The sequence below is a fragment of the Hypomesus transpacificus genome, chromosome 1, assembly GCF_021917145.1.
Source record: "Hypomesus transpacificus isolate Combined female chromosome 1, fHypTra1, whole genome shotgun sequence".
In the NCBI taxonomy this organism is placed as follows: Eukaryota; Metazoa; Chordata; class Actinopteri; order Osmeriformes; family Osmeridae; genus Hypomesus; species Hypomesus transpacificus.
Window position 1 is genome coordinate 9060217 of NC_061060.1, and position 12431 is coordinate 9072647.

Sequence of the window (12431 nt, forward strand, 5' to 3'; positions counted from 1 at the left end):
TGCTGTATGTCAGGCGCTGCATCTGGTGTGTTGTTTCTTGCTGAGAAATTGACGAGTCCCAGTTTTGTGATGAGGTGGTGAATGAGTGTGAAGAGCATCAACCTCTCCAGGCTGCCAACACCTCCACAGGCCACCTGTATCTCAGGCCTGCTATGAGGCTGCCTCAGCGAGGTTTACTACTACTCTGCCTTGCATGTTGAGAGCAGAGATTTGATCTGTGGATTAATGACAACAGAGGACATGGCACGTGTTGCCATGTATCTGAACAGAGGCTTATATGGAGCTGAAATGATTGATTATGTGCAAAGCAAACGATAACCCTAACACAATTACAAGGACTGAATATAATGGATTCATGAAGACAGGTTGAATTATTACAATTGCTCACTGAAAACATTGTGTTTTGATGTCAACACAGAACAATAAGGAAAAAACATTTACTGTTTAAAGTATCAACCAAAGACCACCTCAACTAAAAAAATTGATTTGGTATTCAGGAATGTGAGCTATTGATGAGATAATCATGGAACTCTGTCCTCTTACCGTAGGGCAGTCTGGAGCCATTGTGGGCGAAGGACAAAGGTTTGTTTACCTGAAAATAGCCCCAAGCTTGGCCATCTGTTCCTCCAATGTGTTTCAGGCTGTCTACAGGCCCACCCACCACCTGCAAACACTCTCTCCTCATACGCTCGATGGTCCCGCACACAGACACAGACACACACACACACACACACAGAGCCACATTGACCATAGCCAGAAGGGTCTTTCTGGCTATGGTCAATCACCCCCCACCTCGTTCCGGTACTCCAGGAGTTTGTTTTTCCTGCCGTCTCTGTCACCCTCACTCTTAATGTGCTGTTTGTCTGACATCACAGACAGATCTCCCAGTGTATCAAAGGAGAACATGTCTTCACAAAATGAAGTGACCATCTGCTTCAGGCAATACTTGAAGAGCAGCACAGTTTGTCCATTGGCACATTATCAAGGGTGTGTGTGTTTGTGTTCGTGTTCATGTGTGTGTGACTACGTGTGTTGTCGGTGTACATTTTGTGTTCCTCTGGATATATGTTCCTCCTCATTCCAGATGGGCAGAGATCCATACAGCTTATATACACAGTGCCTCTGCATCTCCCCAGACTGGTTTCCACACGGTCCCAGGGAGTGTTCAACACCCGGGGTCACAGCCTAAACATTCCCATGCATCAGAATATTATGTAATTGACTCCACTTGGGATTTCTCTTGAGATCTGGCCATGGCTACGCTTCTGATGGTTGCCAAAAGCAATATTGTTTCACAGGCATAACTCGCATGGTGAATGTTCCTCTCTCTCTCTCCAATAATGGTGTAGCATGGTCTGGTTGTTACTCTCGGTCTCCGGCCTGCTAGCAGCTATGCGTCCATGAGCTCACCTTCAGTATGGTTCTTTCTTTCTTTCTTTCTTTCTTACACCCTCCCTTGGGGGGAGTAGTCCACATGTTGTCTCTCATTATAAATGTCACTGGCCTGTAGGGAGGTTAGGAAGGAGAACTGACTGTGAACCATGGATTCAGTGAATACTGTAGTGTTATAAACCGTACCCGGTATTTAAAGCACGTAAAGGTTCCCTAGTTCTCAATTCTACCAGCATGTCATTCAGGTTATTTCACCACAAAATGCCACACATTTGTTGTATCCATATGTGCATAAGTCATTAGACTTATATATGTTGATTAACATCTCAGATGGTGATTCATTCTTTGCTTGACTAATGGCATTTAAAATGTCCACCTTAAATAAGTTGGAATATGTTTGCAGAAGGTATTTACAGATTTACGATAAATATTTATTATTACTGGGGACTGGCTTGCAGCATATTCTAACCATAAGGTTTGGTATAAAAATTAAATGTTGAAATTAATATAATGAAATCAGTAAATACATCCTTAATTATGATTACACGTTGTTAAATGGTGGATTGGAGCAACATTCAATTTAAAAGAGTAAGTGGAGCGTACGTAACAAGGATTTACCCTTTAGTTTCCATCCGATTAACACAGCATTTATGATCAATTGTAATTAAGCATGGTGGTCTGTAGTCTGGATTTGCATCATGTTCCAGTTGAATTAATCAAATTGAGTTGCAAACTTATTATTTAAGTATGTATCATTGTTTTGTATTCTAACATTCAATTTCTTATAATTCTGTCATTTCATTGAGAAGTTGATTCACGGTTGGGTTCTAACTTAATGTAATAAAAAAAACCTGCCTGTGTGTAGAAACATTGAACACCAACATGAGAAAGGGAGGGCACACTGAAACAAATTGGCTTGCAAGTGGATCACTATTCTGAAACGCTAGGACGTTGTCCGGAGGCAATAAAGTGCTGTGAGCTTTTCTATCCCAGCCTTTTACTGTACATGTAAATGTGTTACCTCGGTTCAGTCCTTGAAGGTCCCTTGTCTTTCAGCTTTGTGAGATTTACAGGTAATCAGAAGGAACAATTTGACTGCTTTGTCACCGCAAACATATTGCTTTTCACCCCCCCCCCCCCCCCCCCCCCCCCCCCCCCCCCACACCCCCACCACTACCACCACCAACCGTAACCGGAGAAGCTTTGATTCCCGCTGAAAGGAGGACATGTTAAGATGTGTTTATCCTTTTGTCTTTCAATCTGCAGCTGCATCATGTTGCTCCCACCTGCTCCCTCTCTTCATTTCATATTCACTTTCAGCTACCACCAGGTACAGGAACAAACACAAAACATGTATCTGCACAACTCAAAAAGCCCTGTCAAAGTTTGTTGTGTAGTTTATTGCATAGTTACCGAACAACCAAGCAGCTAGCTAATCATCTGCTTAGAATCATACGTGTGACGCAACCATCTGATTTTCTTGTTTACTTGTACAGTACTTTTCCACTGATCAATACTTAATCACAGTGTGATGAGAAGACTACAGTAACTGAGTAAAGGTGCCACAGTCCAAGTCGCTGTTGGTCATGCATTGAAGGAAGTCATTTGAAGGTTATATCTCTCATTTTTTGTCCTTCTCTTTTACATTTGGTCTTGATCGTGTGCCTTGTAAAGCCCTGTTCTATACATGCAAAGGACGGAATATGTGAGACATCAAGATGATGTGGAGTTAATAAGCTGGGGCCGAGGTGAATTGTAGGGAGTCTTGAAAAGTCTTTACATACACGGTCTCTTGTGCTCAAAACTCATTTGAATTCTGATTGAGGGTCTGCTGTTAAAGTTACCCCATTCATGCACACACCCATGTGCACACACGCACACACACTCCCTCTCACACCCAAACTGACTTAATTTAATTGTGGGAGAATACAGTCCTCACTAAACTCTACCCTCGGGGCGTGCTAACAAACTTTTTGCAAATGGTTGTGGGTGTGCTTTGGGATGTCTGCTTGTCTGTCACTGTACTGTCATTCTCTGTAATCTGTACGCCAGCAATACTTTGTTTGTCAGCTAAATACCATAAGTAAAATTTCAATCACACAAAAATTGCTTGATTATGCCCAAGTAGATGTGGAGTCAATGAAAAGGATCAATCACACTCTTAACTACATATGCAATTCTTCACACTTAGTCTTCTGTAAGCTGCCGTTATCCTATAGTGTTGGTGCTATACCCACCAACACACAAACACACACGCACTTTGCATTCATTAACAACCTTCTCCTGCACCGTTTTATGTTACATTTGCCTTTGTTTGCACAAGTGCACTGATTATTAAAAACTCGATCCAAGTCCGAGGCCGTGTTCAACATTAATCTCCATTTCCTTTGTAACCTTTGACGGCATTGTGAGAGCGCAGGATAAAAGATAGCTATTACTCGCTCATAAATCCAAATAGAAAACGGTCGCTCCAACAAATGGCTGAATATAATGCTGACATCTTCACATTAGAGCCGATGATTTGGTATTTTGTGTTGCACATCTTCTGGCTTTTATGACGACCGGGACCTTTTTTCCTCTGCAGTTTATCCTTGGAGGAAATGGGTGTAGGCTTAATGACATAGTTGTAGTCTGAGGAAATGACTCATCCCTAGAGGGCCAGGAACAGGGTACCCACCATGATGAGGCAGTACATGGGAATGGTGTTGACCACAGATGGGTTTGTCTTATTGGGTGACTCAGTCGTTGATGCAAAACGAGGCACGCCTCTAAGTCCTCTGTCTCTCCCACTCACTCTCTTTCATTTGCATCATGCATATCAAACACATGTTTAACCCCTGAATAGCATCTGGAGAGAAATGAGTATGGAGTGGCATTGCACACGAAAGCATATATTATTTCAACAATAATGTGAATTTGATTTGCCTGTTTCGCTGTTTCCAGTTACCTGGAAACAAATTGTGCACTTGTGCTGCTCAGAAACGGTAAAAAGTTCTCAGAACAGCATTAAAACCTTCCAGCCGGTCTTGCTGACAGCAGTCATTATGATAATTTGACATGTCCCAGAAATCCTTTTTCAACGAAGGAGTAGGGAGAAAAATGTGTTCCAGGCGCACAAGTTGTTTTTCTTCTACTGATCCAGAGGAAATGTGCATTCAGAAGATACCAGTGTTTCTTCTGTCGTCCCCAGAAAACAGTTTTATTTTTGTGTTAATTTTACTAATGATATCCCAGAAGGATCCTGTACTCCATTCTGAAAAGGCTTCCTGTCGAGTCTACTGTTTGAGACGATTGGTGGTTGTAGTCACGTATATTTATTTCTAAAAAGCGCTAACTGACCCGTTACAGCCCCCTTACTTTTAAAGTGACTTCTAAAGATGCATTTGCATAGTTGCATAGAGGCCTTTGTTGTGTGCACAGCACTGTCTACCCGGTTACAGCTCATCTGATTTGCTTCCATCTCTTGCTAATGGGCTATGAAACTGGTAGAAAGTTTCCTTATAACATTCAGTTCTGTTAAACATAAACCTCTGCTTATTAGACTTTTTATTTAATATTTTGGGGGGGAAGTTGGGGGTCAATGGGGGGTTGAAAGTTATAGCCTGTTGGTAATTAGTAGAGTACTGTGACACCTGCCTTCTAGAACAAGCTGTAGCTAGCACACACAGCTTAACTATGTTATCTCACATTCTGCTCTCTTTTTGAGGTTATGAACAAGTATTTGGCTAGCCTCTTTCCGGGTCCCCTGTGTTTTAGTTTCCTGTCTACCTGAGTCCTCATCTGCTCCTCTGCCCACCTCTCTTATTAGCCGCAGCACGCTGCTGTCACTCTGGGGCCCTGGTCCCAGTGAGCCTCCCTGGGATCTGGAGGCATGATGAACACCTTTCAGGTGCAAAGCATCTGTGAAGATCTCATCTATCCTCCATCTCCAGCATCTGTCTGACCTCCTCTTGTGCTTTTCATTTTTCCTCTGCCGCTTTCAGCACCATGCTCAGATCTCACTGACAACGGCTGGTCTCTCCCTCTCTCCCTCTCTCCCTCTCTCCCGCCCTCCCTCTCTCCCTCTCTCCCCCTCCCTCAAAGGCTATATAACAGCTGAGTGGCTGGTGCAACTGTAGGCCTGCCCGCACTGCTCTCCTCACCCCCTCCTCCTCCTCCTCTGCCCGGTCCCCAGGATTGAGACCTGACCCCCAGCTTTGTGAACCCTGATGGAGGGCCAGTAAATCCCTAGTCACCGGATCCCCCCAGCCACACCACTAATGACAGTGACCTCACCCCGAGAGTAGTGTTGTGCCGTGGCTAGATTGATTTGTGGCCGGGGCCTGTGTGTGTGTTAGTGTGTGTCGCACAGTCCCTGTGTACTTGTGTGTACTGTAAGTACTCAATCCCCATCCCTCTTTGCAGTCTGATTGTTTGAGAATGAGAGGGGCCTGAAATGGGAGCTGTATAGTGGCTGTATGTGCCCCCATGTCACAGGGACTTCCCCTCTATTAATGGCCCACACACAGCAGCTCCCTCTAAAGGGTGGTCATACATGACGGCTCTATGCCAGTGACAGTCACTCATATCCCCTCGGTGTGCCTTCCCACAGCATTTGACATGAAACAGATGCCAAAAGGTGATAGGTAGGCTTCATTCCCGAGTCCTGAGGTGTGCCATGTTGACCATACAAATGCAAAGCAACTGCATATGAAGTGATTGGCCGTCGCCACTAGCGGAGCTTTGACAGAGGGCTTTATTATAGGGGACAGTGAGGCAGCAAACACGATGCAATGCTCAAGAGGCCACGAAAAATGAAATGTGGAGCTTGATTTGAAACGCTCATGCAAAGGTTTATCTGAATGGCATCTGGAGCTTTAAACTAGCTGAGATTGAGTCATATTTATTGAGGAGGGATACTTTCAACACTCTCCACTTTGATCTTTCTTTCCTTTTTTCCACACTGCTTGATCTTAAGAATACGGAAACCCATTCCCCTGAAAGAGGAGGTTGTATTGTTTGTATCAGGACCAATTAATACATGGATCTCTCTTGGTTTGACGGGCATAGGCGTGCCATGGTCTGGATGTTAGATCTGGTGCTTCCTGACTGTGAGGCAGCAGGCATGATGTTCCATATCTAACTGAGAAGTACCTTTGAGTTCATTTTGGTCTTTTGTAACCCTCATTTAATGTCAATCATCTAATGTCATGTGAATGAACCTGACAATACTTGAACATAGGCATTCTTCTGTCACTGACACCTGTGTGTGTGTGTGTGTGCGCGTGTGTGTGTGTGTGTGGTTGTGTGCGCTCAACCTTGTGTGTGTAGGTTTTTTTTGTGCGGAGGTGCATGCATTAAGTATGTGTATAGGGGTGCACTAATCTATGTGTTTGGGGGTGCAGGTGTGCGTGTGTGTATTCCAGTGGGTGCATGCTTGTGTAAATGGGTTAGTGTGTCTTCATGTGTGTGAGTGTGCGTGTGTGTGTGTCAATAGCACCAAAGCCTGTACATCAGTCCTAACATGGCAGTTCCGCCGCACTCCTGTCCTGGTCTGATCCCCTAAGACTCTGGCAGCTCCTTTTAAGTGGGGACTTCAAAGAACTGAAGTGAATAGTGAGGGAGTGCAGTCCAGAGGAACTCTGTAAACAGTGATTACAGACTGATTAATGAGCTGGAGTCTCACATGCTCACCGGCTTTCTAGGCCACCCACTACAGTAGGCTGGCCTGCTAGGACACGCTTTAGAGTGAAGTGTGAAGCCCACACCACAGCAGAAACAGCTGTGGTGGAACTCTGAACTTGATATAGCTGGCTGATGTTATTATATAAATCATGTTGTACTAGAATAGTAATGTTATGGTATAAATTATTTGTATGTTTAAATATGTTTGTTGTGGTGATTGTTCCTCAGTGTCCGCTGAGATCCTGAAGAGCAGTTTGAGCACGATGGAGCGCCAGATCCAGAGGCTTGAAAACGACATCCAGAACTTCCCCAAGACGGACGACCAGCAAGATAAGTTTGTGGAAAAGATGTCCATATCCTTTTTCCAGTGCTTAACACAGGTTTTCCTCCACTGATAACTGGTCTTTAGTGTATGCTTGGCCTAACCAGTCCACCAGGTGTTGAACACCACAGGTAGGCATGTGTTTGTGTGCTTGTAGTTCAGTAGATGGACTGTTTTGTGTTCTGTTTATGTTCCCCCAGACAGGACTGAGTAGTTGCAGGGCCGGCAGTGTGACTTTAGGGGCTGAAGGAATGGATATGTGAGATGTTGATGGGATCTCCTCCTCCTCTCGCCTCACGTCCCCATAGGGAGCTCAGCCCCAGAGCTATTTTTACTGCTCTCCACCACATCCCCCTCCTGTCCCCCTCCCCTCATATCTCCTCTCTCCCTCATCCCCCCTGGGGTCCTCTAATAGGGGCTCCCTCCACCCACGCTGATTTATCCCCCTGGCCCCCGCCCCCACCCTCTGGTTTCATCTCCTGACCATCCACAGGCCCTTCTTCACACAACCATCTGCGGGCTATCTCTTCCCTGCTCCTCTATCGTTCCGATAACAGAGTGCTTTCACTTAAACTAAAGCGGCTCTGCTCTCAAATTTAATTAGCGATGCCTTAGCACATCCCAGACTCCATTTTGAGGAGGAAGGCGCCTCCTAATATGGGTTTTTTGAGATATCTGGTACCTGCGGACACATACTCTCCCTCGCTTTGGTAGAAATTGACTCACAGATCGATAGCTTGCGGCCATGATACCTTTTATGGATGCGTGTGTGGCGGTAAAACAAACCGAATTGCGTGTTACTTACTGCTCCTATCAAGGAAAAATGGCATAATTCAAGTGCAATTAATCAAGTTGAAATGTGTCCCATATGCTCAAACTTTAGACAGTATTTAACCTTTGTTTTCGCTCTCTACCTAATTTAGTGCGCCTAAAACTGGAGATTTATGAAGGCTTACTTTGCACTTTGGTTGGCATAAGAGTAATAGCTTCCTAGCGCATTAACAAGCTGTTCCCAGTCAAAGAAGGCCACTTAAATGGGTGTAATTAAAAACCATGTGGCAGAGACCTCCCCTGTATATGTGCAGCAGCGTAGCCAGGAGAGGAGCTCTCCGGCCGCCGATGTCAAGATGGATCCCCTGACTCCTGGGGGGACCTGGAGAAGCTGGAGTGTGAGGATATGCAGGTGTACTGCAGCATGTCTCTCTCCCTTAGTCTCCAGGCTGTCCCCAGAGAGAACCAGGCAGGTTGCCCTACAGCACTGGTGATGCCCCGCTTCCTCAGTGCCTGTCTCACTTGATCAGGCATGGGAGCCACAGTGGAGGTGCTGTGGCATATGGCTGGGTCCATTGTAGTTGTTGCCTTGCTTTTTTTTAAAAACATAATTTCGGGGGGAAAATAACTGGCCAGAGGCAGTTGCTGCCTCCATTTTGAGCTGGTCTCCTCAGTTTTGTACGGCTGGGCTGTGGATGACGGACAGCTGAAAATAGCACAGCTGTGGCTGCCTTGTTGCGCAGTAGCCATTGTTACTTTGGGTAAGGCCAGTCACAAGCACTTTAACTTTTCCTGGTGTGGCGTGTAGGATCGATAGGGATGTGGAGGTGATTCAAATAGAAAATAGTACTGTGTGTTGTGTTGGTCCTCCATCTTGCTCTCCCTCTCTCCCTCTCTCCCTCTCTCTCTCCCTCTCCTCCCTTTCTCTCTTTCTCTCTTTCTTTCTCTCTCTCTCTCTCTCTCTCTCTCTCTCTCTCTCTCTCTCTCTCTCTCTCTCTCTCTCTCTCTCTCTCTCTCTCTCTCTCTCTCTCTCTCTCTCTCTCTCTCTCTCTCTCTCTCTCTCTCTCTCTCTCTCTCTCTCTCTCTCTCTCTCTCTCTCTCTCTCTCTGTCTGTCTGTACCTCAGTCTGTCTCTGTTTGTCTCTGTCTGTTTGTCTGTATGTATGTCTCTCTCACCCTCTCTCTCTCTCTCTCTCTCTCTCTCTCACCCTTTCCCTCTCCTATACGCCTCCCTCAGCAAACCTTACTCAGCCCCCTAGAGTACGATTGACCTGTCTTTGACCTTCTCCACCTAATGAAGTGATTCAGTGTAAATCCCTGTCCAAATATCCAGGTGTGTGGACGGCTCCCACACGACCCCACTTCTATCGATTCAGGTGATTAGGCTGTGAGGGAAATCAGAATGTGTTTCCATGTAGTAACCCCCTCCTAAAGCACTGTCCCCGGTGCATGAACCACCTCATGTTTCCCTCTGCTTATTATCTCCAAACCTTAGAATGGTGTCTTTGAATTATACCTCTAACATGATATTGCTGTCTCCGTTTTTCCCCTTGAAACACAGTCAAAACAAGCACAATGTTGCTGTGAGAATGGGGTCTTGCTGAAAAGGATATGTTTCTGCTATTTTACCGATGTTGATAGTTCTTATATTGCCTAGACCCATGAGCTGATGGAACATAAAACCATATGTGGTTTTAGATAAAGAGAGGGAGGCATAAACAATACCCGACTTCACAAGTTTGAAGATATTTGTATTTCCTGTGCTAGATTTTACCTTTGGCTTAGATACAGAACCATAATCCGTGTTATGCTGTTTAGTGGATGGAAGTGACAGCAGGACATTTCCACCACCATATAGTTTAGTTTTTGACATTTCCTTCCTGTAAGATAAGCCAGCCCCGTCAGATGGGCGCCTACCTTTTAAAACGGCGCTCTGGGATTAAAGAAGGATGCTTGTGCCTTGAAACATGACAGATGAAAGAAAAACAATAACAAAAGCTTCACATTTGATGGTTGAGCAACCCTGAAAAAGTTGGAGTACTTATTTTCCTTGACTGTTGAACGCAAGGATGAATGATGAGTGTGTGTGTGTGTGTGTATTTCCGTGCGTGTATGTGCGTGTGTGCGATTGTATTGGGGTGACTTCTAGTCTCACTGTATTTCACCATAAAAACTGGTTTATCAAACCAGGTAATAAATTGGCAAACACTTTTTCTTGCACTTTCTTGCAAAAGTAACAGCTCAGCTAAATCATTTCATTTGAGTTTATTGATACATTTTTTTCTCCTACCATTAGTGTAATATATGCAAATGACTGAATGGGGTGTTTGTTCAGCGTTTTAGAGATCTCTATCTATCAGTGGTAATGGGAGCCTACAAAGGCATGCAATGGAGGCACGAGTCTCCTGAGGGCCTTATTTCACAGGAGGAGCTGTGGTGATCATGCCCCCCTCCCCTCCCTGGGACTCGGTGGCTGCTGGAGTAGCAGGGGACTCTGGGGGTGGTGAGTCGGGAAGGGGGAGGGATGGGTTCCAGGGGACCATGCAGACTGGGTTCCTAATGGAGGAGGAGGGGGTCGGGGCTCTGGTGGGCTGAAGACAAGCCAGCCGGAGTCTACAGTGGATAGATGGTTAGGTTTGTCTAATAGACCCCCTCACCCCCTTCCTTTAACACCATCATTCAAGGTGATGATGGTCTACTTAACCTTTCAGCTCCCTGAGGACCTAATGGGGAGGAAATCAGCATGTGTCATTTTTAACCCCTAACCCCACTCACCACCCCACCACCACCACTGCCATTAACACTTGGAGCAAAGAGCCAGCCACATGAAGCAGAAGTCCTGACCAGAGCTGCTCGTAGCTGCACACTGTTGTGTTGAAGTAGCACTTTTTGCCAATACATATTTGGCCAAACAATTCAACAAATTATTTGTATTGATATGAAGGCCTGTTCTCATGACAGCAGCTGTCTGTTGCAGATATTCACTGTCCATGTTTGGTTAGTTCGAAGGAGGCTGAAGCACTCAGCCAATTGACTGAAGGTTTTCAAATAGGTAGATCATGTTCCTAGTGTGGAGGAGTTTGGCTCCAGGCTGGTGACATTGTGGAACACGCACGCACACACTCTCACAAACACACACACAAAGATGAACACACATGTGAGGGTGTTCCAGTAACTCTGAGAGGCCTGACAAACTCAGCCCACACACTGCTCTGCTCTCTGCATGCCCTGGGGCAGAGCAGCATTGCCACCCTCATGACTTCTCCATTGACAGACGCATTAATGCAGGTACCACCTTTTGTTGTTCACAGAGGCATCCTTTTGATTTAGGTTGGATTTCAAAGAGGGGGAGGGCACTGCTGTGTGTTTGTAAATGGGCTTATGCCAAATGACAACTGATAGGGTGCCTGTGTGTTTGCTTTAGAGGAACGCACCGTGTCCAGGTTATGTATTCCCAGTGTGAACTCCTTGTTTGCTACTTTAGTAGGTAAACCCTGGTTTTCCTACAAAAGCAATTGGAATTAGTTTGTTTTGTGATTGGATTTTGGAGGTTTTAAATTTGATGAAGTTGGAAATACTTGAAAAGGTGTTGATTATGTTTAGGTTGTTGTATGTATGTGCTGTTAACTGTTCTCGTCAAGTAAACACGCTTTGTTCCCATATGACAATATGACAGACATAGATGTCACTTTTTTTCTGATACTCACCTCAATGTAGTTGGCTGTTAATTTGTTTATGTTTACAGTGCATATAAGAAACCAGGTCAACAGACTGTGGTGGCATTTCCACTAGCCTTGTTTACCTCGGCAACCCTCTGTAAGGGTGTTTTTCGTCTAATGAAATGCACTGTAAATTGTGTGGCCAATTAATTCCTATTTGCAGCACAGATAAAAACCCCGGAGCATTTTAATTAGCCCCCCAAAAAACTGCAAAGAACTTAATAAATAAAGGACATAAAAAAAGAAGGGAAAAGAAACGGAGGCAAATAGCGTTTTGACTTCAGAATGTGTCACTCTCCTCCGTGGTTACCCAGTGTTCCGTCTTGTCAGCGCATGTCCGTCACCAGACAGAGGCAACAGTCAGAAACAATAGGCATCTTTCCATTCGCACACCGTCACAGGAGACACTCTGGAGAGACTCTGGATTTAATTAACCAATTTCAATAGACCAAACACCATCAGCCTAAAACGGGGGTTGTAATTCTAATAATTACAATATGGGGGGGGAGCCATGTGCTGGGCGATGTCACCATCTCACCACAGACCCATGTTTACTGGGAACTG

General features: G+C 45.1%; 1 protein-coding gene across 4 annotated transcripts in view; it reads left to right on the forward strand.

Annotated features, from left to right (window-relative positions):
• The window catches only part of diaph2 (diaphanous-related formin 2), a 232401-nt gene extending 223342 nt beyond the window's left edge, over nt 1–9059 (forward strand). For all 4 annotated transcript variants that reach the window (XM_047039318.1, XM_047039237.1, XM_047039480.1 and 1 more), the window contains one exon: nt 7285–9059. In XM_047039318.1, the coding sequence (XP_046895274.1) occupies nt 7285–7451 (167 nt within the window). In that variant the 3' untranslated portion in view covers nt 7452–9059. The remainder of the gene's footprint in view (nt 1–7284) is intronic.
• Nucleotides 9060–12431: the final 3372 nt, after the last annotated feature.